The following is a 26,682-nucleotide window of genomic DNA, read 5'->3' on the forward strand; positions in this document are numbered from 1 at the left end:
TGAACCTTATTCAATTTAACAACAATTTCTAAAAGTTTAGCAAAAATTGGCCTTTGAGAGTTCAACAGGGTGGAATAAAGAACCCTGTAGAATATAACAAGACACAACACCGAAAGGAACAGTTGACAACAATTAAATAAGCAACTTCTGTATGGATACAGGGAAATTAAAATATGACAGAAATGTTTGGGCTGCGAAATGACGTCACCAGGCTGCGTCTGCGCACAGACGCTGGGCGTGCTGCGTCATCACGAGTCCATAGCAACTGTGATTGGAATGATATTCGCAGCTGAAGGTCGGGATGGTTTAACGGGATGGCGGAGAAGCATCGCGCCGGTGTCGAGATCATGTCCGACTCCAAATCTTCCAGAGCTGCGGGCGACGAGCAGCTGCTGTCGCAGTCCGGGGTGAGCGCGCTGCTCCGGGGAGCCCTGCTCCGGCTGCTCGAGTCCAGACCCGAGGATCCCGTCGGGTTCCTGGCCGAACACTTCGCTCATCTGTCGTCGGAGGCTGAAGACGGAGCGTCGGAGCGTCAGAGCGTCAGCCGCGCTCTCTGGCACCTGAGCCTCGCGCATCACTCGCACAGGTCCATGCGCTTCTGCTGTATATTTAATTTATTATAGTTTTAAGATGGGGTGGTTCTTTAATTTTTGCTTTATTATTATTATTATTTAATTACTGTTTTTAAATTTCATTAAATAATTAATCTTTAAGCCGTTGTGTAAATGTGTTTTAGGGCGTTGTTTTTTGATAGTTGCAGGCTTTTTTATTTTCGTATTTATTTTTGTTTTATTTTACTATTGCTATTAATTATACATTTTAGCCTCTAGAAATTATTTTATATTTTACATTATTATTTTGTTACTATTTTTACATTTCATTAATTATCTTTTTAAGTAATGGCAGAATTTTTTTTTGTATCCCTTTTCATTTTTTTTCGTTATATATTCCCCTTTTCAGCCATTTATTTAGCTAATTAATTTTATTGTTTTTAAATTTAATGTTTAATTAATTATCTTTTTAAGCCATAGCAGAGATACTTTAGTGCCATGCTTTATAGACATTTACAGGTTTCTTTATACACACACACACACACACACACACACACACACACATATATATATATATATATATATATATATATATATATATATATATATATATATATATATATATATATATATATATATTTTTTTTAATCACAGTTACTTTTTTATCAATTTTTTTATTTAATTATTTATTTTATTGTTGCTATTATAATATTATTTCATGTATTTAAACCATGTTTTTTATATTATTATTTCCATTAATCTCTTTAAATCCATGCAAGGTTCCTGTTTATTTTATATATATATATATAGCTATGTGTGTGTGTGTGTGTGTGTGTATATTTATATTTACATTTAGCCATTTAGGAGACGCTTTTAAATTAGGATAATGGAAGCAATCAAAATCAACAAAAGAGCAATGATATATAAGTGCTATAACAAGTCTCAGTTAGGTTAAACGCATAGCAAGGGCTTTTTAAATAATATTTTAAATAAGAAGAAAACAGACTAAATAGAAAAAGGAATAGAGCAAGCTAGTGTAAGAGGTCTTTTTTGCTTTTAGATGGTTTGGCACAATCATGCGACATTCACTTGCAGAATGTAAGCTAACTCTGAAGTAAAGAATTTAGGTAAAGGAGTGCAGAGCCAGTGGTGGTTTTGTAGGCAAACATCAATGCCTTGAATTTTAAGCGAGGAGCTATTGGTAACCAGTGCATATTGATAAACAGAGGTGTGACGTGTATTCTTTATCTTGCTGCCGTATTCTGGATTAATTGTAAAGGTTTGATAGAATTGGCTGGAAGACCGGCCAAGAGGGCATTGCAATAGTCCAGCCTGGACAGAACAAGAGCTTGAACGAGGAGTTGTGCAGCATGTTCCGAAAGAAAGGGCTTGATCTTCTTGATGTTGAATAAAGCAAATCCGGGGGATCGCACAGCCATGTTTCTGAATGACAGAACCTAATGATGCCATGTAGACAGAGAAGAGAAGTGGTCCAAGAACCGAGCCCTGAGGCACCCCAGTAGATAGATGTTGTGACCTGGACACCTCACCTCTCCAAGATACTTTGTTGACATGTTTTTGTGTTATTTAGTGCGGATTCAGTTTAAGCTCATGTGGTTTTGTTCTCCCCTGCAGGTCAGCGTTTAACAACAACGTGCGTGTGGCGTATGAGCTGCTGACGCAGGGCGTCCCGCGTCGTCTCAGTGCCGGCGGTGTTCGCGGGCGTCTGTATTCAGAGATGCTCCGGTGTCTGTGCAGTGAAGGCGGGCTCTCGGGCTCCACCGCCGCTCCGCTCCTGCGCCGCGTCCAGAGCCACGACTACGAGTCCGTGCCCTTCGAGCTCTTCCGGCAGGGCGTCCTGACCTGCGCCGTGTTCGCAGACTACATCCGGAAGTCTCAGTGTCTGTACGCGGCGGTGGCCAGCGCTCCGGACCGGCCCGCAGAGAGGACGCTGTGCCACGCGGTACTCTCCACCCTCCGCGATGCTCTGGAGACGGCGGACGGCGTTGACGTGGCACGATATCTGGAGGCCAGCGCCAAGATCTCTCCCGCTAAAGTGGCTCAGGCTATGGCCGAGGTCCAGCCGCGCGCGCAGAGACAGGACGGACCCACGATGGACGCGCAGGAGTTTGAAGACGCCGCCGCCGCGCTCTTCATCGCGCGAGTGCGAACCGTCACCTGAAGCTCCGCGTGCATCATTATCACCGAGCATATTGCACAAACAACAGCGTATCGAAACCGTTGCGTCATATTGCATTCAAGCTTTAACATTTAGATGTCTCGTGTTCCAGCACAAATATCTAAATATTCTTAAATCAAGATGCAAAATGGCAAGATATTAAATCTAGACTAATGACAAAATGATCAAAAAAAGGGAACGCAAACAGAAAATGAACCTAATTCAAGGGTAAAACCAGATTATTTTTTGCAGACATATGTGACCCTGGAGCACAAAACCAGTTATAAGGGTAATTAATTTTTTTTTTTTATTAAACAAGAACAGACAAAACACAAGGCAGACTCAAGACTACAGAATAACAAGACATTAGACAAGGACTCGGTGACACATACTCAGACAGACCGGGTATAAATACACAGAAGGTAATGAGGGAACTGGAGACAGGTGGGGAATAATCAATTAACCCAAACAAGGAGGAAGGTGACCAAATAAGGGAAAAGACAGTTCATAAAGAGACAGACACCGTGGGAAAGGAGGACACCTAGTGGAGACCCAGGGAACACAACCCAGACACTGTGACACTCCATCGATGTGTGGTTTGTTCGGAGGACAATATTTGTCTGAGATACAACTATTGGAAAATCTGGAATCTGAGGGAGCAAAAAAATCTAAATATTGAGAAAATCATCTTTAAAGCTGTTCAGATGAAGTTCTTAGCAATGCATATTACTAATCAAACATTAAGTTTTGATATATTTAAGGTAGGAAATTTACAAAATATCTTCATGGAACATGATCTTTACTTAATATCCTAATGATTTTTGGCCTAAACATTGCTATTGCTATAAAGACTGACTTAACCACAATCACCCCCCCACCCAAAAAAAAAGAAATATCTCATAATTTGGCTTCTCCGGTAAATGCATCTTGATTTAAGTGTTTCTAGATATTTGTACTGGAAACCAAGACCAACATACTGACAAAGAGCATCACTTTTTTAGAAAATGCATGTAGTATATTGTGTTTTTATGTTCCGTGTACTTCAAATCGAAATGATTTGTGCTCGTTACTGTGTTTGAAGTCTAATTTCAGAGCGTGAAACCTCAGTTCAGGAAGTTAAAGGCATCTGAAAGCACACCAGTTCCCTTTTCAGTTTCACAGAGCCTGAGCTCAGCAGGAACAACACATTTTACTGCATTCGCAACTGAACTGCTTTTCAGCTCGGAACGAACAGAACATTTCATTGATTTATTTACGCAAACGTGCACTGATCAATCTCTCACAATAAGCAAAGAAACATGAGTTTAGAAAAAGACTGAATTGCTGACATTTATTTATCCACTTCATACATAGAACTGTTTTTTTTTTTTTTGCATATTAAATATTAATTGTTTAATGAGTATTTCATATGCTGCCTGTTATAATCGCTGATGCTTTTTTAAAAGAACAATCTGAATGCTTTGATAATGATTATAATTTACAAAAACATTATTTGCAAAATAAAAATAAACATGAATTTGAGAGACTCATTATTTGGTGCTTTAATAAACAAAATCTGACTGTACGGAGAGTCACATGATCAATGACACACGTTTTATGTCTCAATATTCCTTTGTTTTACATTTTTCAAAATCATTAATTTTTTTAATATTTGCTTTTTGTTTAATTTTTGCTTCTTTAAATTGGGGTATATTGAATCGTAGATTTTTATAATGTGCTCTTTTAGTTTAATTTATTTCTAGATTTCAATTACTGCTAAATCCCTGCAATCATCAGTTAATGACAGAATTTAATGTGCTCTTTTTTTTGTTTGTGAATACACGACCGTTCAAAAGTTTTGACATGATGTTTTTAAAGAAGTCTCTTCTGCTCATCAAGGCTGCATTTATTTGATCAAAAATACAGAAAAAAACTGTAAAATAGCAAAATGTTATTACAATATAAAATAATAGTTTCTATTTCAATATCCTTTAAAATATAATTTATTTCTGTGATGCACAGCTGAATTTATCGTCATCATAACTCCAGTATAAAGTGTCACATGATCTTCAGAAATCAGAATAATATGATGATTTATTATTAGAATTATCAATGTTAGAAACAGCCAAATATTTTTTGGGGAAACTGATACTTTTTTCAGGATTCTTTGATGAATAAAAAGTTAAGAAAAAACTGCATTTACTCTAAATGTAAATATTTTCTAACAATATAAATATTTGTTATCACTTTTGAGCAATTTAACACATCCTTACTGAATAAAAGTTTAAATTTCTGTCAAAAAAAGAAAGAATAAAAATTTACTGACCCCAAACTTTTGAACTGTATAGTGTATATTGTTAGAAAATATTTCTATTTTAAATAAATTTTCTTCTTTTTAACGTTTTATTCATCAAATAATCTTGAAAAAAGTATCACAAATTCGAAAAAATAAAATAAAAAGACTAGAAGAATGATGATGAAAATTCAGCTGTGCATCAAAGAAATAAATTAAATTTTTAATGTATATTAATTAAAAAAAAAAATTTTTTACATCATAATAATATTTCCCAATATTACAATTTTTTTCTGTATTTTTGATCAAATAAATGCAGCTTTAATGTGCAGAAGAAACTTCCATAAAAACATTAAAAGTCATTAAGATCCCAAACTTTTATTTTATTACTATATTTATTATTCTTTATAACAAAATACACTTCCTTCATGACAACATCCTGCAGGAAGTGACATCATTTATGGGAGGGAAACCAGCAGCACAAACATGACCTGATGGGTTTTGTGGCTTGTGTTTAATTTCAATCTCCTTAAATAAGCAGAGATGGTGCTAATCATGTCATATGTCACCAAGCTCTCTTAATTCCCTGAAAATGCTGGTTTCTTCACCTCTTTTGAGTCCAATCATGTCTGTCCACAATAAAGACTCGCTCAAACATGATTCGATTGACACATGCATCCATTAAGTGCCTCATTTATTGTGGTCATTAACTGGAAGAATGTTCTCTGGTGCGTGTTATTGTGCAAATACTCGTTTTATGATTCCCTTAGACATTGCCCTGCACTGGAGGACTGCCACAATCAGCACTTTACTGCACAGCTTAAAAACAAAAGCACACCGGATTCTTTTAAAAGAGATTTATTAACAAAAATAAGATTGTGCATGAGGAGCATATGTAAGCTGTGAAACCTGGTCATTTCTAGTGCATGAAAGAAAGACAGAAACATTAATGAATCTCACATTGTTTTCACTCGTGTTATACTCTCATCGCTTGAAGAAATGGAAAGTTACAGGCACGATGGGTTAAAAATAAAACTTTATGCAAAGTTACAGGACAGCAGTTGAAGTCGTTTCCTTGTATTTCGCTGTTCAATGCCGTTTATGAGCACAAGACTCAAACAAGTGATCAAAGGGTTCAAGAAGAGTTGCATTAAATCTGCTGCAAATTTGTGAAGGCCACAATGTTTAAAATAATGCCATATAAATATCACCACAAAATCAAATTAGTCTGAATTAATTAAATAAATCCTACTTTTAGGCTTTTTCATTGACATTATTATAATAAAAAAAAACTGAACACAAGATATTATATTTATTAAATTATTTAAATTGTGTAGTGCATTGCTAATTTGTGATTTTTAAATGTAATTTAATAAATTCAATATTAATTACAATTTAATAATTTATATTATATATATATATATATATAACCGATTAAATTACATTGTGATTATTTCATTATTTAATGAATTGTAATTAATTATTTATATTTTACATAAATGTATTATATTTTATAATATGATTACGTGATATATTTACATAAATATTTGCATATAAAATACATTATTTCAATGAGAAGCACACTTTGTGTGTGTGTATATATATGCATATAATTTATTAAATTACTATTTAAACAGTGTGCTTCCCATGAAAATAATGGCTTCTAAAAATGGCCTTAATTTTCCTTGTACAAAAACAAAATATTTTATTTATTCATTTTTTATTTTGGGGTGAAGTAAGACTTTTGCGGTTTCAGAGGCACAAAATCAAAGCAGCTAAAAGGTTTTACAGAAACTATAAAAATGTTTTTGATTCAAGCTGAATGCTATGAAACCTCTTCAGTGCGCTTAAGGTGAAACTATAAAGACTGCATGCATGTCAATGCATAAACCTTTAACAGCACGGTTATAAAAGGCGATAAATGTGCCAGAATCCGTTTTTAAAAGGCGACCCAGTTCAGCTTGCCCTCATTAACAATGACCGTGATTTTAGGAAGAAACTTTAATTGCAATTGGCTCAAACTCAGCAGACATTCATTACAGTAATATTACGCATTTCTCCCATAACTCAGGTCAGAACGTACAGTGATGGATGCAGGCAGACTGTAAAAGAAGAAAAACACAAGCAGAAACCCCAAACAGTTTATGTGTCCGCTGGAGGAAGCCCACTGTTGACCTGAAAACGTGTTTCGTCTGATATCCCATACTGCTCCAGCGGGTCCTGCAGGAGATCACAGAGCAGCAGCGTGATTATTCATCTCTTACAGATATCTGCTGCATTCATTAATAACCATTCCCTCACCTTTCCGGTCAGCCGATGGATTTCCGTGCGATAGTAGATCAGGTTCTTACGCATGGATTCATAACTGTGAGACAGAAGCAGACTGCGGTTATACAGATGGGAGACGCACGGCATGATGGGATACGTCAGAGACACACACCTGGCTTTAACGATGGCATCGATCCACTCCACACACTGCTCCTGAGAATCACATTCGAACAGATACTTCCTCTCGGCTTCGTCCAGAAACACTGAGAACGAGGAAGAGTGACGTCAGGGATATTTTAGTATAATCAATATACTATTATAGTTACTTAAAAAAAGTTTTATCCATGTTTTAAATTAGTATATATATATATTTTAAGTAATTTCCATTTTTATTATTTATTATTATTTATTTATTTTTATTATTATTACTATTAAATATTTTAAAGGAAAAGTAAGTGACGTCACATTTCACCAAAAGTCAAATTTGTTATCACATTGAGATGCTTTTATTACTATTTTTCCATTTTAAAATAATTTTTTAAGTAATTTCCTTCTTTGCGATTTTGTTTTAATGTAATCTATATAGTTTTATTTATAAATTTTGTTTACATTTTTAGTTATTTTAACACATTAAGTTAAACTAAATGAAATGAAAATTGTTTTTTATTTAATTTCAGTTCATATTTATTTAAAAAAATGTTTTTATATAATTTTAGTAACAACACTTGTTAAAACATAAGAGCTGGTGGTCAAATTATTTTTAACATTTTCAATTTAAAGCCATTTTAAAGTATTTTCTATTTTGAATGTGTTTTTTGTCAGTTTTATAATTTTTTTAAAAAAATGTTTATGTAGTTTTTACTTCAACATTTTTTTTATTCTTATTTTTACTTTTTTTGGACATTACATTAAACTAAACTAAATTAAATAAAATCTTGTTTTTTTTATTTGTTTATATTTATTTCAAATAATAACAAAAATATTTTTATTATTATAATTTTAATTTTAGTAACAAAAACCCTTGTTAAAGCATAAGAGCTGATGCTTTAAATTAAAACCAGACATTTATCAAATTGTTTTTAACATTTTCCATTAAAAGTCATTTTAAACAAATTTCCTTTGTTTACACTTTTGTTGCTTTTCGTTTTTAATAAAAAAAAATGTTTATTTAGTTTTTACTTTAAAATGTTTATTTGACTTCAGTTAAAATGTATTTTAAATAATAAAAGTGTGTTTTTTTAGGTTTTAGTTAATGATAAAAACCCTTCCTGAAATATAACAGCTGATGGTTTAAACTAAAACCACAGTCATGAAATGTTTTAGATAATTATACTTCGGTGAGCTGTCAGTGTGTCTGAAGCTGCTCTCACCGATGGAGAAAACCTGATCGTCTTCTCTCTCCACGCGACACTGTTCCAGCAGAAGAGCACCGATGGGCTGAAGACACAAGCCAATCAAACTCAAACGATCAACGATGCTGATGAGATCCAGATCAGACACTGGTACACACTCACCTCATCCTCATCGATCCGAAAGTAAAACAGGAAATTAACGATCAGCTTCACTACACGCCTCTTCACAACTGTTGTGGGAGATACAGGAGAATAGAAGTCAAACTCTACTGAGGCGCATCTCCAGACAACAAAACCAGTTCGGTCCAGTCTAGTGAGGCGCAGTCACTAGCTATTTTTAAAACTTACTTAAAAACGTATTTTATTTTTAGATCGCCTTTTAGTTGCTTTAGTGCACATTTAATATATACAAAGCATTTGTAAAGGTTGTTTTTTTACAATGCATTTTGAGAAGCTTCTTTTAAATGTATTATTATTTAAAAAAAAAATAAAAAAAATTGTGTGTGTGTTTCAAAATTAAGCCCAAAAATAAAAAAGTTTTGTTGGGACTTTATCAAATAATTTAGACTTTTAGACCAGTGGTTCCCAACCTTTTTCAACTCGCGGCCCACACAACCAAACACATATGTTTGCGCGGCCCACTTCAAAAAAATTAACTGACCCCGCTATTGTTGGGTTAATAACTTAGTACTCAGAAGCTAGATTTTAAACTGTATTTATTGAATAAACATGGACAAAAAAAAAAAAAATCGCGATTTTTTTTGATCAATTTTGCAATTGTGACACACACCGATATGCTTTTACAGTCATAAATGCATTCAGGATTAATTTTAAACATATTTCCAAAAGAAAACCAATCAGAGCTTTATCAAAAAGTTGTAACATCTCTAGAACAGACATAAGTCAAAATTATCACTATAGTGAAGATGTAAAAAAATGTATAGACTTGTGGCAAAAAAAAAAAAAAAATCCTGTATACAGGGACTTTTTTTTCTTTTTTGCCATGCATTCTTCATAGAGCTCATTAATTGTAGCGGTGCCTCAGGTGTTTGCAGTGTGTATACAGTATGTGTATGTGCTCAGCAGTGAGAGCGCATAAATATAACGCGAAAGCACATTAAAATAATGCACCAGTGCTAATCTCTCTGTTCGCACGCAGATTTCCTTTGCTCTGTCACAAAACCAGTCGTGCTTGCTCAGAAACACGCTGCTTTTCGAGGAGAGAGTGTGCACACTTAAAACGTGTCTCCTCTCACTTAAACTGCATCCTGTTCACTAACAAATTCACTCTATGCTCATGTGTAAGACATGAATTATTTTCGCACATTTTTATTTCTAGCCTTTTACCGCAGTGAGAACGCTCTGATCCGTCAACATTGGCTCAGAAAAAAGGCGCATCACAGACAGTGTGTGAACCTGGAGTTAGGCATATGCCCAGTCTCTGTTCTCGCGCTAGACGCAATGCATTCTGATTGGATCAGATAGCATACTACGGGAGGTCAGGGACACGGAAAACTGTGCTATAAAGTGATTTAGAAATCGCGCACGCTCAAATCGTGATTTTAGGACGTTTTCTTTTAATCGCACAGCCCTAGAATGGACTGCAAATGAACAGAAAATAATTGGCGGCCCACCTGCAATACCACAGGTTGAAAACCACTGTTTTAGACAATTATGTTTTTTGCTTGAGCCCTAAGAATAAACAAACGTAATTGCAAATTTATTTTACAATTACGATTTTTTCCCCCTCAGAATTAAGTTAAAATTTCGCAATTCTGAGTTTACATCTAGCAATTATCAGAATTGCAAAATAAAGTTTGAATATGGAGATAAAATGCTATTGCACGAAAAAAGTCGCAACTTGTAGCTTTTAACTTTCCTGCGTCAAAGCGACTTTAATGAATGCTTTAGTTTTTCACAACTCTGTGGATTATAAAAGAAGCGCTCAATTTCTTGATACTTTAGTTGATTCAAATGGGATTATAGTAGTTTTGTTGCATCATGACAGCTTTTTTGATTATAACATTTATCGTAGGGCTGGGCGATATATCTAACGATATGAGCATGCGCATCTAATCAGTAAATCTGGTTCCGTGATTACCGCTAAATCGGCATCACCTGCTTTTAAATAGAGCGGCATTTAATAGACAAAGCCGTAGATCACTGACAAGCTACGCAATATCGCGTTCATTATTAAAGGCGATCCATCTGGGATAATTAACGCGATATTGCGTAGCTTGTCAGTGATCTGCCATTTGTTGCATTATGCGTAATTGTCGCATAATGTGACAGTATCGGTAGGTGCAAAACCGTTAAGAAATTTGTGCAAAATGGCGTCATTTCCATTAATTGTTGTAAAATTTAATCTTTTCCTCTCACATCAGGGCAACTTATTTTGGTAGGCGTCTATCTTTAGCGAAGCAGCATGGAAACCGCTTCATATAACTTCTTATGTATGCCATGTGACCTGTAAAAGTTTCCATTGCAGTTTTGCGAAAATATTCCTTTTTAGAATTGACTGGAGAACCACCTCATGCAAAATTGACGCATTCCCATTAGGTGTATTTTCAATTCACAATTTGCGCAATTTGAAGGGTAATTAAAACGCACCTATTGAATATCCTGACAGTATTATAGTGATGTTGCAGAATTACAGCTTCATTATAAAAGCCCATTTCCACCAATAACGACAGCTATAACAATATAGTTAAAAAAATCTAAATTTAAATGAATGCTAATATAGTTGTCTTTATGTTGATAGTTCTTAGTACAAACATGCCACACATTATAGTTTAAATTTTGGTGATTTAATGTTGAAGTAAGCGATGGCGATCACTGGCGATGAGGTGAAATGTTAAACGGTGCGTCCATAATAGCGATTCATAATAGCGTCCGTAATAGCGAATGCGATTTCGGACACAGTGCATCGACTGCATATTTCAGAATGGAAGGTGGAAGAAGTAGGTAATCCATGTTCTTTTCGCCTAATGTTTTTTGAATACTATGAATTCTGACATACTACTCGCCTCACACTGTTTTTTGCCTACGTTATAGTAGGGAATTATGCGATTTCGAACTGCATTCGCATCAAGAGTCGTCAGGTCACGTGACCTCCAATACGGAATTTGCATAAAGTCTATTTCTGTTCCATTGCGTCCGAACGTTGCGTAATATTCCCCTACTATATATTAGGCGAAAAACTGTACGTGAGGCGAATAGTACGTACAAATTCATAGTATGCATAAAAACAGTAGGCAAAAAAAACCTAGAAGACCTACTGCATCTGAAATTGCATACTTCTCCCATATTATATTAGTACGGAAGTACGCGGTTTCGGACGCAGCGGAACAATGTACTTTATTCAAATCTATAGTGGAGGTCACGTGACCTGACTCCTCCTGATGCGATTGGACGCTGCAGTGCGAACACAGCTGTACTCATAATAGCGTACTACTTCATCTATTACAGTCACATCTTTACAAGACATAAATAGTACGAGTAGTACGCTACCATGCGATTCCGAACCAACACGTTTATCGTAGAACGGACAGTTTTCTAGGTCTGTGGTTGATTTTAACGGCGGCGATCTGGTTGTCTCCGCAGATATCCGTGACTTGATGCGGATGAAATTATGTTCTCTCACCGTCTCCTTTCTTCGGGCCTTTCATGCCCAGCTCGGCCGCTCTCTCTGACGGCTGGCGGCTCAGGAACACCAGCTCTTTCTCGTTGAATCGCATCTTCAGTTCTTCGACAGCAGTTTCGTCTCATTACAGCGCATTTTAATGATTAAAGACAGCAGTTTTCTTCCCAGCATCAGAGTCGGATCGGATACTCGTCATTCATACTGTCACTCAAGTTCCTCTGATCGCGTGCTTAGCGCCAAATGAACTGAAACAAGCGTACTAAACACACATAACACACACACACATCAAAACACACTGTACCGAGTGAGCTGCAGGAATTGGACAGGTCCAACCAGAAGAGGGCGCTGATGGTGTACCACTTTAAATAATAGTAAAAAAAAAATACAATTGTGTTTAGAATTTTTTATCCAATAGAAAAATCACAAAGGCAAGTCTGTAAAAAAAGCATGCCGGATGATGATTTCGCAGTTTAAGATAACATCGTATCATAAGTTTATCATTAAAGCTGCGTACTTCTAAATAACAGGAAGAGGAAGAGCGTCGCTCCGCGCGCATGCGCAGTACAGCAGCGACGGCGGCGTGATCTGGACGTTGGGTAAACATGTTTTCAGAATGAATTTTCAGATGAAAATTATACTTATCTATGCGTTTGCAAAGAAAGATTTGAACCATAGCACTAAACTGAACTCTGGTCTTTTAATGCGCTTTCGGGGTTTGCTATAATTCATTAAAAAGGCAACTTTGAAGTCCGTTCAATTCGTGCAGTTCTGTAAACACTTAACTGTGTGTGTGTGTGTGTGTGTGTGTGTGTGTGTGTGTGTGTGTGTGTGTGTGTGCGCGCGTGTGTGTGTGTGTGTTATTAGGGGTAAATGGGATTATAATATACACGTTAGCGTTTAATTCATTATAATTTTATTTCCACCTATTATGCTAATCAAGGGTTCTTGCTTTAAAAACATTCATTATTTTGGTGTCTATTTTTGTGTGTGTGTTTTTTTAATGTTTAGTCGGTCTCTGGGCTTTATAATTTAACAAGCTGTGTTTGCTGTAAGAATAAAACATACTAATCTAACTTACACCTTCAGAAATCATTCTTAAATGCTGATTTATTACAGTTTTTCTGCTTTATATATATATATATATAATTTTTTTTTGGACCTGTGATACTTTTATTGATTATGTGGCGAATACATTTTAAAAGAACAGCGTTTATTTAAAATAGAAATCTTTGTAAAAATCCAAATCTTTATTAGCACGTTTTTTTTTACCAATTTAATATTAAATTTAATAATTGCTGAATAAATTAACTATTATATAACAATACAAATATTATTAATAATAATAAAAACAAAGCGTTTCTTTGTCACTCTATTAATGAAAGAATCCTTAATCCTCCAATTATTCTGATTTCTGAAGATCATGCGACACTGAAGACTGGAGGAATGATGCTGAAAATACAGCGGAGCATCACAGGAATAAATTACACTTCAACACAGATTCACACAGAAAACAGATGTTTTATATTAGAATAATATTTAACTATTTTTAATGCATTTCAGAAATCAGAGCATGCTGAGACGTTTCGAGTTCTGCGAATTCAATCAGTCGGAGTCTAAGATGTTTAAACTATAAGGTGTTTTCCTCTTCTGTGATTCAGTGTGAGGACCGGGATCTCATCATGGATTTCCAGCACAGAGCCGGAGGGAAAACCGGTAGCGGCGGCGTTGCCTCGTCGTCCGAAAGCAACCGAGACCGGCGTGAACGCCTGCGACAGCTGGCCTTAGAGACCATAGACATCAACAAAGACCCGTACTTCATGAAGAACCACCTGGGCTCCTACGAGTGTAAACTGTGTCTCACGCTGCACAACAACGAGGTGTGTGCTCCGAGAGACTCTCACACACTTCACACACACTCGTCCTCGAACATAACTCTCATCCTGTCTGTCATGTTCCTCTTCTAGGGAAGTTACCTCGCTCACACGCAGGGCAAAAAGCATCAGACGAACTTGTGAGTGCGCTTCTGATGATCAGGATGGGGTTCAGTGTAGACCTGGAGTTTATTGTGTTGTGTACTTACCTGTTTTAGAGCAAGACGAGCTGCGAAAGAGGCGAAGGAAGCGCCGGCTCAACCCGCTCCAGAGAAAGTCAAGGTTGAAGTGAAGAAGTTTGTGAAGATCGGGAGACCGGGATATAAAGGTGAGACGCTGAAACATGAGCCTTAAAAAATATGATGCATTTCTTCAACTGTTTGTGTTTATGTTCTTTCTTAATTTGCAGAAGAATGCCACACACACATCTGAATCTGTGGTTATAATACAACTATTGGATCATTTCTCAGCCTGTTTTCACTGCATTATGCCTTATTCTGATTTCAAACATGAGCATCTGTGCTATGTTTTAATGCATCCGAACAACCACAGAATATAAAAAAAAGCAATTTATTTATGCATTTCTTTGACATTAAATTGAGTATTTGAAGATATTTTTTAACTCATTTGCAAGTACTGTATGGTTTGACACGTAGCTGCTTTTGTTGTTTTGAAAAGTGCATTAAAGCTGATGCATGAATATAATTTAAAAAACCTTTTGAACCTTTTTCTTTAATGCCAAAAATCATTAGGATATTAAGTAAAGATCATGTTCCATGAAGATATTTTAGTGAAGTTCCTACCGTAATTATATAAAAACTTTTTAAGAAGAATTAATTTGAACAAATTTAGAGTTGATTTTCTCAATGTTGAGATTTTTTTTGCACGCTCAGATTTTCAAATAGTTGTATCTCGTCCAAATATTGTCCTCCTAACGAACCACACATCAATGAAAATATAATTGATTCGGCTTTCAGATGATGCATACATCTCAATTTCGAGAAACTGACACTTGTGACTGGTTTTGTACATTAAATGCATGAAGTCTAAAGAACCAGTGATTTAAAAATCTAAATAAATCCTTATCCAACAATCACAAACAACTGGACGCTCCTTGAATTCACTAGAAGCTGTGGTCCAGATCTAAACGTCTTTGATTAACAGATGCACCTGTGTGTTTCTCTCGTAGTTACTAAACAAAGAGATCCAGAGATCGGACAGCAGAGTCTGCTTTTCCAGGTACATTTCTATAGTCTGTTGAACATTAATGCTCTGATCATCTCTTGTTATTTCGGTATGCATGCCTGCATTGATATAATAAACGGTGTCCTCGTCTTTCAGATTGATTACCCAGAGATAGCAGAAGGTATCGGGCCGAGGCATCGCTTCATGTCGGCGTATGAGCAGAGAATCGAACCTCCGGACCGTCGCTGGCAGTATCTGCTGTTCGCAGCCGAGCCGTACGAAACCATCGCCTTCAAGGTCTGTCTAAAAACCAGTCTCGAGTCTGTAGCAAAAGCCAAAAATACATTGCATGGGGCAAAATTATACATTTTTAATTCATGCTAAAAATCATTAGGATCATGTTTCATGAAGATATTTAGTGAAGTTCCTACTGTAAATACTGTATTTTCCGGACTATAAGTCACACTTTTTTTCATAGTTTGGCTGGTCCTGCGACTTATAGTCAGGTGCGACTTATTTATCAAAATTAATTTGACATGAACGAGAGAAAACATTACCGTCTCCAGCCGCCAGAGGGCGCTCTATGCTGCTCAGTGCTGCTGTAGAGCGCCCTCTGGCGGATGGAGACGGTAATGTTTTCTATTGGTTTTTGGGTCTAAATAAATGTGACTTATAGTCCAGTGCGACTTAAATATGTTTTTTTCCTCCTCATCATGATTTTTGGACTGATGCGACTTATACTCAGGTGCGACTTATAGTCTGAAAAATACGGGTATATAAAATCATATATATATGATTTTTTTTTGCACCCTCAGATTCTCAAATAGTTTTGTCTCTGCCAAATATTGTCTTCCTAACAAACCATGCATCAATGGAGAGATGATTTATTCAGCTTTCAGATCCCTTATGACTGGTTTTGTGCTCTCGGGTCACATATGCAAACTTTTTCTTATTTTTTTTATGGTTTCGCTCATATTTCAGGTTCCCAGTCGAGAGATCGATAAAGGAGAGACTCGTTTCTGGACACACTGGAATAGGGAAACGAAGCAGGTGAGAACGGATGGGTTAAATCGTTTGTGCTGCTGCTCCTTCATGTGCTGAACACAAGCTCTCGTTCTCCTCCAGTTCTTCCTGCAGTTTCACTTTAAGATGGAGAAAGCTCTGGGTGCTCCACCGGGTCAGCCGCCGTCGCTCGGCATGAAGCGTCCTCCTTCACTGATCACTGGACTCGGTCCACATCCACACAGTGACTCCATGCCCCCCCCGCCGGGAGGAATGCATGGGATGCCCCCCGGAGCCCCCATGCCCCCACACATGCCCCCCCCAGGAGCCCTTCCTCCTCACCTGAGGCCGCCGCTCCCCATGGACGCCTCGCTCCACTGACTTTACTTGAAGCTTTTACATATAATGCGTTGTGATCACATGATATGCATTCATTATTACATCTTTAGGAAGTATAATGCATTTTTAACTTACAATCATATAATGCATTAGAAGGCACATTAGGAATATTTTTTTAATCATGCATTATAAATAAAAGCTTCACTTTACACTTTTTTTGTTTTCCCCCCTTTATTTTCATGTGCACAGCTCTGTAAATGTGTAGTGATTTGACTTGTGTGCAAACAATTTCCAAATGTTGCTGTTGTTGTTTTTTATTAATAAATAAATTAATTAATGTGCTGGTCTTTTCTTGTATACCGTAACGTCTGAATGAAATTATTCCTTGAATGAGAAAAGATGTTAGAATTATGTTGCGACAGCACATAAATTAAAAAGAAAAAGTATTATGTGCCACAGATAAATATTTTATTATATATATACAGGGGTGGCGTTAGGGGTGGGCTAAGGGGGCTGGAGCCCCGAATGTTTTCAGTAAAGACCCGAATATTTTTATTACCACCATGCCATCAATGAGTTTTCATGGCCAATAAAGTAATTTATATTAGAATTTAAATAAATAAATATCACTTGACTCTCACGTCCACAGTGTCTGTAAATTTACCCAAGTTACGCGTTTTCATTCAAACCCGACGAAAACCGCCCAATGATTCTAGTGCTTCTGACTGACATGTAAACTGGCCAACCATCGATGAGCGTCTGTACTCTTCAGCCAATGAAATGAGATCTTTTGGAGGCAGGCGGTTTGTTGGCGTGTAGTATTTTACTAGATCAATTTATTTGAAAATTAAAATGGATATTTCAAATTTAATCTTCTTCTTCTTCAAAAAAGGAAGTAACCCCCCCCCCCCCAGCCAAAAACACTTGAACGCCAAGATACAACAGCTTCAGGTATCTGTAACTTTTAATCTTAGTAGGCTATTATATTTCTTTTTCGGTTTTAAATTGTGTCTGATTTAACGTTACATTTTGAACATCTAACAGTTAACGGTTGCTCAGCACAGTCTTTAGGACACACACACACACATTTTTTCCGAACGAATCATCCGTTTCAAATGAATCCATTGATTAAATGACTGACCGACTCACTCATTAAGGCAGTGGCATACCGCCACCTAGTGGCAAATTACCATTCTAATTTTTTTTCATAATTTCATATTTCTGTATTCCAAATTTTATATTTGATACATTAGCCTCATAAGATTATGCAATTTGTAAGTGCTGTGTAAGTGCTCCTTCAAAAATATAAGTGTATAGAGCCCTGCATTTATAATTATACTTGGCTTTAAGTGTACATAAACACAGAGATAAAGTCCTTTGACAAGATATCTTTGAAGAGTAAGAGTATGTCAGTGCACTGCTTAATGTTTGCTTCTTATCCCTGTTCTACCAAGACGAGTGTAGACTTCAGGCTTGATTGGAAAATAAAAGAAAACAGAGACAGACACAAAAAAAAAAAGTAGAGACACAACATCAGCATATGTGTCAGGATACAAGGGATAAACTTTAAATAAAATGTTTTAAATTTGTTTTTTTGTTTTTATTGTTTTTGTATTGAACTTATTCAAATGATTCGCGATCCCCAAATTGACTCAAATGATTCGCGATCCTGCTCCGAACTCCCGAACTGACTCAAATGATTCGTGATCCCTACGAACTCCCGAAATGACTCAAATGATTCGCGATCCCGCTACGAACTCCCGAAATGACTCAAATGATTCGCGATCCCGCTACGAACTCCCGAACTTATTCAAATGATTCGCAATCCCCAAATTGACTCAAATGATTCGCGATCCCGCTACGAACTCCCGAACTGATTCAAATGATTCGTGATTCCCAAATTGACTCAAATAATTCGCGATCCCGCTCCGAACTCCAGAAATGACTCAAATGATTCGCGATCCCGCTACGAACTCCCGAACTGACTCAAATGATTCGCGAACCCGCTACGAACTCCCGAACTGACTCAAATGATTCGCGATCCCGCTACGAACTCCCGAAATGACTCAAATGATTCGCGATCCCGCTACGAACTCCCGAATTGACCCCACGTCAAAACAGTGCCACAAAGAGAGACATGCAGAAAAGTGAAGCGCAAAGGAAAAATGGTATTGCAAGCTCAAACTAGACTGACACGCAAAATAAAAGCAGCGTTGCAAATAAATTAATAGATATGACCATGGAAAATATGTATTGCAAAATCATTGCTTTCGCGCTGTTTCATTTGTTTTGCAATTCTTAATTTTTGTTTGCAAAAAGCAAATGTATTTTCCTCAATACTTTAAATAAATTGTTTTAAATTAGTTTTTGTTTTTATTGATTTTGTATATTTTAAACAAGGTAAATCTTTCTGATTTATTAAAATAAAAAGTCACATACATGGACTTTTCTGGGCTAAGCCCCTGATCTCCACTCACCCTAGAACCACCCCTGTATATATATATTACACATTAGATGGTGAGTCGGTGCTTCACAAAAACTATTACCGATAATTCATAATGGCTAAAATTAGTTTTGAAGCCAAAAGCTGCATTATTATTGTGATGTTTTTATCAGACTCTCATTCTGACGGCACCCATTCACTGCAGAGCATCCATTGATGAGACACTGATGCAGTGCTACATTTCTCCAAACCTGATGAAGAAACAAACTCATTTTAATCTTGGATGGTGAGTAAACTTTCAGCACATTTTCATTTTTGGCTAAACTATTCCTTTAAGCAACTTTGGAAAAAGTACTCGAGAAAACACAAAACACTACATACATCCATAAAAAAAAAAAAAAGCTTATTTTTGCATCACATTACTTTCACAGCGTTGTCTTAAATATTACTTTAACCATCTTAAAAAGAAAACGACACAGAAGGACTTATAAACAAATTCTTATGTAATCATTATTTATTTTTATTTTACATTAGATAACAATTATTAATGTTATTTAAAGTCCTCTAACAGAATATGAGGTTTGTGAAAAAAAGTGCTTATGACTTGGTGATACAGATTTTACAAAGCAAAAAAAAAAAAGCACCAAATTATACCTTTATATCATTAACTGAAGGAGAAGTGTTTCACCCTGTAATCAAAATAAAACACATTTTGCTGAAGAAGATGACTCTTATTAGGACTATTGAGATTTTCTCAAGACAGTTAATCACATAAGTCATCCCTGTTTTCTTTATGCGCTGATTCTCTCTTTCTTCACCTGTTTGTGCTTGCTCTCTTTTGCTGGTTTCTTTGGTTTCTTCATCTCCTCTATGTACTCCTCCTCTTCTTCCACTTCCTTGACTTTCATCTCTTTCTCTTTTGTCCGTCTCTCTTTAGTCTCATCTATTTCTCGTCTCCCTTTTCTTCTGCGCTCACTGAATTTTGTGTCTCTTTTCTTCAGGAGCCTGAGGTCCGGAAGGGCCCTGTGTCTGAGGCCCCTGGAAACTCTCTTGGATTTGCCTTCATCATCATCAATCCACCAGAACAATGTGTCCCATAAGGAAGTGTCCGGCTAAGAGTATTAATTCAGATGAGAATGATTATTATTTTTGCATACAGATGTGTGCAGTATGTTTCTAAATCTGTGCAGTATTTCTACAGTGTCCCTGTGGATCATAATTAATAATGATAGGCTAACTGTGCATTATTCTTACTATTACACTGTTGCTCTTATTAACATCAAATATTGATTAAAAAAATCTGTATATTATCGTGAAGCTTCCGCCGCTGAGAAAAATATGATGTACAAAGAGTTCGCGGAGTGATACAAGACATAAAAGTAGCGCCGGTTTTATTTGACCAATCAGAATTAAGCATTTTAAACTTTAAAGGCGCCAGGCGCGCTTTCATGCGCGAGAGCGAGACATGAACGCAACGGTCAAAAACGTCTGTCTAGCTCGTCCTTACAAAGAAAAACAACACTTTATTAGCCAAAGCGACATGTTTAGCTTTATATACATTTTTGTGCTTACCTCATGCGGTGTTATTTTCCCTCTTTTAATCAGAGCGTGTCTGTCGTTTAGTGCTATGAGCTCTTCACTAACGTCTTTACGGCCTCGGACGGCCTCTGCGTGAGGAGAAAACATATCTGTCAGTCATTTTAGAGTTTGATGTTTTTCGATGTTTGGGCCTGTATTTGGCATAAAAACACTTGCCGTGTATTCTTTGTAAACCGTAGCTCAGCAGCAGGATGGTTATGACCGCGATCAGACATCTGTTCAGCGTCACACCCTCCCACGGCGTCTCGATCTGCGTCACATTCTGGATGGACAGAGCTTTGCGTAACGACGCAGCTGGACAGATGATGAAACACTTGGGTTGTTGAGATGTTACACATTTGAATTTAAATTTAGGTTAAGACGTGGTGATGGAAAAATGTGAGATGGAAGGAAAAATCATATCTAGATGCGTTTGTGTTCGCTTTCAAAATTTTGTGTTGTCTTGTAAAACGACTGTGAATTCATTTTAAAAGCGTTCACTGACAAAACTATTACAATACATTTTTTAATGTTCTGATGATAATTTTGTCATTCGCTTTCAAAAATTCTGCATTCTTTTGTAAAACTATCGCGTTCCCACCAGAACTTTGCCAATTACTTAAAAAATGTTATACAGCGTTCACTCGCAAAACTATTGCAATAATTTTTTCGTTCACTTTCAAAACGTTATAATGATACATTTTTCAGTTGTTTTCTAAACTTTTGCTTTCTCGTAAAATGATTTTGTTCTGAACAGAACTTTTTCATTCACTTTCGAAACTTTACGAAGCGTTCACTTGCAAAATTACTACATAAGTTTTCGTTCACTTTCAAAACGTTCTGACGAAAATCTTTTAATTCATTTAAAAAATGTTTGCGTTCTCTCGTAAAAACTATTGTGTTCCGACCAGAACCTTTTCACTTTTGAAACTTTATGAAACGTTCACTCAAATTTTTGTTTCACTTATAAAACGTTCTGACAAATTTTTTCCGCTCGTTTTCAAAAATTTTGCATTATTTTGTAAAACTATTGTGTTCCGACCAGAACTTTGAAAACTTAACGAAGCGTTCCCTCGCAAAACTATTACATAAGTTTTTGTTCACTTTCAGTTTTTTCATTTGCTTTCAAAACGTTTGCGTTCTCTATTTAAAAGATTGCGTTCCAACCAGAACCTTTTCATTCACTTTCAAAACTTTATGAAGCATTCACTCGCAAACTATTCTATAAATTTTTTTTGTGCACTTTAAAAAATTCGGATGAGAATTTTGTTGTTTGCTTTCAAAACTTTTGCATTTCTCATAAAATGATTAAGTTCTTACCAGGACCTTTTCATACACTTTCGAAACTTTACGAAGCGTTCCCTCACAAAACTATTACAATAATGTTTTCGCTTACTTTCAAAATGTTTGGACAATAATTTTTTCATCCACTTTCGAAACTTTTGCATTCTGTTGTAAAACGATTGTGTTCCCACCAGAACTTTCAAAACTTTACAAAGCATTCACTCACAAAACTATTACAATAATTTTTTTGTTCACTTTCAAGACGTTATTACAAAAACATTTGTTCGCTTTTAAAATTTCTTCATTCTCTTGTAAAACGATTGCATTCAGAACAGAACTTTTTTATGCACTTTGAAAACTTTACATAGCGTTCAATCACAAAACTATTACAACCATTTAGTTTGTGCATTTTCAAAACGTTTTGACAAAAACTATTTAGTTCGCTTTCAAATATTTTGCGTTTCCTGTAAAACGATTACGTTCTGAGGAGAACATTTACATCCCCTTTATGAAGCATTCACTCACAAAACTATTATAATACATTTTTGGATTCTCTCGTGAAATAATTGTTTTTACCAGAACCTTTTCATTCACTTTTGAAACTTTACTAAACATTCACTTGCAAAACTATTACAAAAATGTTTTCGCTTACTTTCAAAATGTTCTGACGAGAATTTTTCCGTTCACTTTCAAAACTTTGCATTCTCTCGTAAAACGATTGCATTCTTACCAGAACCTTTTCATTAACGTTCGAAACTATACAAAGCGTTCCCTCACAAAACTATTACAATACACGTTTTGTTCACTTACAAAAACGTTTGCGTTCTCTCGTAAAAACTATTACATAACGTTTTTTCGCTTACTTTCAAAATTTTCTGACAATATTTTTTCTCGGTCACTTTCAAAACTTTTGCATTCTCTTGTAAAAGATTGCGTTCCAACCAGAAAATTTGCATTCATTTTTGAAACTTTACGAAGCATTAATTCGAAAAACTATTACAATAAATTTTTAGTTCAAAAACATTTGTGTTCTCTCGTAAAAACTATTACATAATGTTTTCGCTTACTTTCAAAATGTTCTGACGAGAATTTTTCCGTTCACTTTCAAAACTTTGCATTCTCTCGTAAAACGATTGCATTCTTACCAGAACCTTTTCATTAACGTTCAAAACTATACAAAGCGTTCCCTCACAAAACTATTGCAATACTCGTTTTGTTCACTTTCAAAAACGTTTGCGTTCTATCACAACACTTTAACTTTCTAACGAGAAACTTAACTTTCACTTGTAAAACATTTGTGTTCTCTTGCAATAATATCACCGGAAATATAGTCATTCCTCCCACATCATATTATTTCCGTTACAACAAAATTTTGCAACTGAAAAAAATTAGATGGGAGGAAAATTAATTTTCAAATCTTTTGGAGTTCTGTCGCAAACAAACAGGAATTAATTTTTTCCTCCCATCATGATTTCTTTCTTCATTATTAATTTTGTACCATCACCATGTGCTTATATTAGAAACACTGAGACTTACTAAACAATTTAAATAAAAATTCCTATAAATAACATTTCACTAAATAAAAGTATAATGCATCTTACAGTACTATAGATAGTATGAACATTTTTTCATGTTAATAATGTAATTTTTTGTTTTTGTTTAAGTGTAATCTTTGTGTATAAAGAACAGCTCGTCTGTTACATTTTAGTATAGGGATTCAGATGGATATTAAATTAAACAGATTCAGGATGAATAAGTGCTTAATAATATGAGTTTCATCATAACACCACTGACATGTTTGCTGATGAAACCAGGTTAAGATAATTTCTGGTCTGGACGGATGTGGTTTAGTACACACAGTTACTGTTGGGAAGTACATTTACTTCATATGTTTACAGGATGCTTTTGGTCATGAGTTATCTTGCATATGTTTTGACCCAAGTGAATACTGATGGTCTAACATTAAACAACAAATGGAGGTCAAGAATAGATTGAAAGAGTGCAGATGGGCATGAGTTTGTTTTGCAGGTGATCCGAGCAACATACTGGCGCCGGAGACCGGATGTTCCCGTGGAATCATCTTTGGGACCTGCTGGACGTTTGGAGCTTCCTGCAGGACACAGGAGGTTTATGAAAGCAATGGTAAGTGTGTGTGTTAGAGGTCATGTTCAGATGGTTTGCAGGCCGTGAATGTGTCGGCGTGATCTCCAGCTGTCATGTGATATCAGACTCACCTCTTGCACCCTCCTCTGAGCATACATCTCTAAAAACAACAACAGAAACACATCACAAACAATCAATACATTCTCAGTCGTTTTAATGAAGAAATGCTATTTAACCTGATAATTAACTAGTTGATCTACTTTGGATTTAACAATCAATGCAGTCATGTTGTTCTACAATGCAATAGTGTAAAAAAGACTTGCCTTATGATTAACTCTAAAAACCCATATGCAACAAGAAGTTGCATGCATTTCTGCAGTAATATTGTTAAAGTTATAATTTTTGGTCATGTTAATGATGTTCTATAACTTTAGAGAACTTTAGGACAGAAACCAAAATTAAAAGCATAAAAAAAAGATTTGCATCACAAAAAATATATATATATATATTTATATATTATATGTATCAGCAACATTTCTGACTTTATTTTAGTTTGATTGATTTACTGAAATAACTAAAACTAAAATAAAAATGAATAAAATAGATTTTTAAAAATCTACTTAAATTGACAAAAATCTGTAATTTTAATAAAGTAAAAATGCTAGTTAACCTGTTAATCTATTATCTTTAAGCAGTAAAAAATTACAAACAATGCATGTGATTTTAATGTAAAATGCAATGCTATTAAAAATGTAATAATGAATTTGAACAGGATAATTACATGCACTTTTACAGTTAAATTGTTCAAATAATGTTTGAAAGTAAAACTGCAAGTCATTTAATAATCTGAGGCTGTAGAGAGAGCTGTCGTCTGTTCGTGTGTTTGGTGTTCGGTGTCATGTTGCTCGTGTCTGTCAAGGTTATTGTGACGTATTATTAGACTCAGTGTTCACTTTAACACCACAAATAGTGTGGATGCTTTCAGCCTGATCTTAATTTAGAAAGAACGCTTTGTTTCCAAGACATCTTGACTCCTGAGGCTTTTATATTCATGTTAGAAACAGAAATGCAGTGTAGAAACGTGCTCATTTGCACCTGCTTTGCCTCCTGTTCGCATTTGTCTGAAAGGTTTCTGAGGAGGAACTTCTTGCAGTGGTTTACCGAGCTCTTCCTCAAATGTCTCAAAGGTGCTTTCGTCCATCGCTCACCTGAGAAGCAAGGTGTATTGTGAAAGCTGGAGGCCACAGAAATCTCTGAAGAAATCCAGATGTGTGTGGAAACTACTTTAGCACAGTCTCACCGCAGTTAATGTCACATTAAACACACCTCAGATAACAAAACACAGACACCCACGAAGGAAACACACTGTTGTGTTTCAATTCACATTTTGTCTTGTACTTGTCTCGCAAAGTTTTAAACCCAAATGATCAAATGCAAAAGTGTTTAAGCTTCATGCATTATGAAGAAATATCCATGGCAAATATTTTAGAGCACATCATTATTGTAAAAGAAAATGACCTAGATCTGTAAATTATAATTTTCAATTCGTTTTTAAATACTTTAGAAATATTTTAGAGTACTGCATAATTGTAACATATATTCCAGACCTGTAAATCACATTTTAAAACAAAAGATTTAAATGTCAAACATTTTTACATTAAATTTTATTGTATTGTTTTTTTTATTTTATTTTTATAAAGTTATGCGGTACTCTAAAAAGTTTCCTCAAATAGAAATCGGTCTTGTGGGAGCTATGTATCTCTTGAATAATTTTTTGAAATCCAGTAATCACCTGTAAATCTAAAAACTAGTTCATACAGTCAGTCGTTTTGTCTAAAAAAATACTGCAAATGAATTTTTACTTTATGCTTTTTCCATAGCTTTTTTTCTTCATGCTATTTCCTGAGTGTCCGAATAAAAGCAGTCCTTTAATATCCACAGAGTCCGTCACACACACACACACACACACACACACACACACATCAGTAGCACAAACAGCTCATGCAGCCACTGGACTTCACCTTTGACCCCGGTAACAGCGTGGCTTACCTGCATGGAGGTGAGCAGAGACCCGAGGAGGAGCAGACGGAGAGGACGGCGGTGTGAGAGCACTGGAGCATGTGAAGGACACACACACACACACACACTCGTGACAGCCAGGCACAGGTGCAGCAGAGCGAAGGACACTGATAATTCCCTGAGATGAAGTGTGATTTATTTAGGAGGTGAAGGATGCCTGTCAGAATCATCTGCATCTGAAACATGCATCCCAGAATAATAAACACTGTAAATCAACAGTAAGTCTGACTGAACTGATTTAGAAGGGTTTTCTAAGTAGAAGATACTAGAGATTTCGCTCTATTTAGTTTTTTTTTTTTTTTTTTTTTAGTAAGGGTTAAACCCAGGAATATAATTTTTAAAATCGCTTATTGGGAAATCAGAGATTTTCTATTAAAATATAAAAAAGAAAAATTTTAATAATTGCTGTTTTTGTATTTGTTTAGAAAAATTTTATTAAATTGTTAATATATATATATATATATAATTGAATCTATCTATAATCTATCTATATATTGCATTGCAAGATAAATTATGATTTTCTTTATTCTAAT

The 26,682-nt window shown here is 35.6% G+C and overlaps 4 protein-coding genes and 1 long non-coding RNA gene across 6 annotated transcripts in view; 2 read left to right on the plus strand and 3 right to left on the minus strand.

The window, feature by feature from the left end:
- The window catches only part of LOC127938525 (uncharacterized), a 68,155-nt gene extending 54,226 nt beyond the window's left edge, over positions 1-13,929 (minus strand). The window contains exon 1 of the long non-coding RNA XR_008148729.1: positions 13,761-13,929. This is a non-coding gene — a long non-coding RNA (uncharacterized LOC127938525). The remainder of the gene's footprint in view (positions 1-13,760) is intronic.
- On the plus strand, positions 130-4,246 carry tpgs1 (tubulin polyglutamylase complex subunit 1). The gene is made up of 2 exons (XM_052535137.1): positions 130-586; positions 2,187-4,246. The coding sequence occupies exons 1-2, from the start codon at positions 315-317 to the stop codon at positions 2,731-2,733; spliced, it is 819 nt and encodes a 272-aa protein (XP_052391097.1). The 5' UTR covers positions 130-314; the 3' UTR covers positions 2,734-4,246.
- plekhj1 (pleckstrin homology domain containing, family J member 1) lies at positions 5,845-12,596 on the minus strand. Its single transcript, XM_052535171.1, has 6 exons — positions 12,266-12,596; positions 8,785-8,852; positions 8,641-8,707; positions 7,443-7,533; positions 7,304-7,367; positions 5,845-7,222 (listed from the first exon to the last, which is right to left on the minus strand). The coding sequence occupies exons 1-6, from the start codon at positions 12,357-12,359 to the stop codon at positions 7,145-7,147; spliced, it is 462 nt and encodes a 153-aa protein (XP_052391131.1). The 5' UTR covers positions 12,360-12,596; the 3' UTR covers positions 5,845-7,144.
- Positions 13,930-13,944: 15 nt separating the features above from the next.
- Positions 13,945-16,999, plus strand: sf3a2 (splicing factor 3a, subunit 2). Its single transcript, XM_052535112.1, has 7 exons — positions 13,945-14,142; positions 14,230-14,276; positions 14,355-14,464; positions 15,326-15,375; positions 15,478-15,618; positions 16,303-16,371; positions 16,447-16,999. Exons 1-7 carry the CDS (start codon positions 13,945-13,947, stop codon positions 16,702-16,704), a joined length of 873 nt encoding a protein of 290 aa, XP_052391072.1. The 3' UTR covers positions 16,705-16,999.
- Positions 15,083-26,333, minus strand: LOC127938494 (uncharacterized). 2 transcript variants are annotated; one of them, XM_052535158.1, is made up of 8 exons: positions 26,120-26,332; positions 25,166-25,278; positions 24,202-24,230; positions 24,014-24,077; positions 20,861-20,998; positions 20,678-20,772; positions 19,924-20,217; positions 15,083-15,643 (listed from the first exon to the last, which is right to left on the minus strand). In XM_052535158.1, exons 2-8 carry the CDS (start codon positions 25,269-25,271, stop codon positions 15,614-15,616), a joined length of 756 nt encoding a protein of 251 aa, XP_052391118.1. In that variant the 5' UTR covers positions 25,272-25,278; positions 26,120-26,332; the 3' UTR covers positions 15,083-15,613. The 2 variants fall into 2 exon arrangements, with proteins under 2 accessions (XP_052391118.1, XP_052391108.1); XM_052535148.1 differs by lacking the exon at positions 15,083-15,643 and adding an exon at positions 19,747-19,794 and having other exon boundaries at positions 26,120-26,333.
- Positions 26,334-26,682: the final 349 nt, after the last annotated feature.

This window comes from Carassius gibelio, chromosome A2, assembly GCF_023724105.1.
Source record: "Carassius gibelio isolate Cgi1373 ecotype wild population from Czech Republic chromosome A2, carGib1.2-hapl.c, whole genome shotgun sequence".
NCBI classification, from domain to species: domain Eukaryota; kingdom Metazoa; phylum Chordata; class Actinopteri; order Cypriniformes; family Cyprinidae; genus Carassius; species Carassius gibelio.

Bases quoted from the DNA above. Each gene is read 5' to 3' on its own strand.
- tpgs1 (XM_052535137.1), top strand. From the start codon at position 315: ATGGCGGAGAAGCATCGCGCCGGTGTCGAGATCATGTCCGACTCCAAA. The intron at 587-2,186 runs GTCCATGCGCTT...TCTCCCCTGCAG, and splicing joins CTCGCGCATCACTCGCACAG to GTCAGCGTTTAACAACAACG.
- plekhj1 (XM_052535171.1), bottom strand. From the start codon at position 12,359: ATGCGATTCAACGAGAAAGAGCTGGTGTTCCTGAGCCGCCAGCCGTCA. The intron at 8,708-8,784 runs GTGAGTGTGTAC...TTGTGTCTTCAG, and splicing joins TTCGGATCGATGAGGATGAG to CCCATCGGTGCTCTTCTGCT. The intron at 7,223-7,303 runs GTGAGGGAATGG...GATCTCCTGCAG, and splicing joins TCCATCGGCTGACCGGAAAG to GACCCGCTGGAGCAGTATGG.
- sf3a2 (XM_052535112.1), top strand. From the start codon at position 13,945: ATGGATTTCCAGCACAGAGCCGGAGGGAAAACCGGTAGCGGCGGCGTT. The intron at 15,619-16,302 runs GTCTGTCTAAAA...CTCATATTTCAG, and splicing joins ACGAAACCATCGCCTTCAAG to GTTCCCAGTCGAGAGATCGA. The intron at 16,372-16,446 runs GTGAGAACGGAT...GTTCTCCTCCAG, and splicing joins GGAATAGGGAAACGAAGCAG to TTCTTCCTGCAGTTTCACTT.
- LOC127938494 (XM_052535148.1), bottom strand. From the start codon at position 25,271: ATGGACGAAAGCACCTTTGAGACATTTGAGGAAGAGCTCGGTAAACCA. The intron at 24,078-24,201 runs GTGAGTCTGATA...TGTGTCCTGCAG, and splicing joins CTCAGAGGAGGGTGCAAGAG to GAAGCTCCAAACGTCCAGCA. The intron at 20,218-20,677 runs GTAAGCACAAAA...TAATACTCTTAG, and splicing joins GGAAAATAACACCGCATGAG to CCGGACACTTCCTTATGGGA.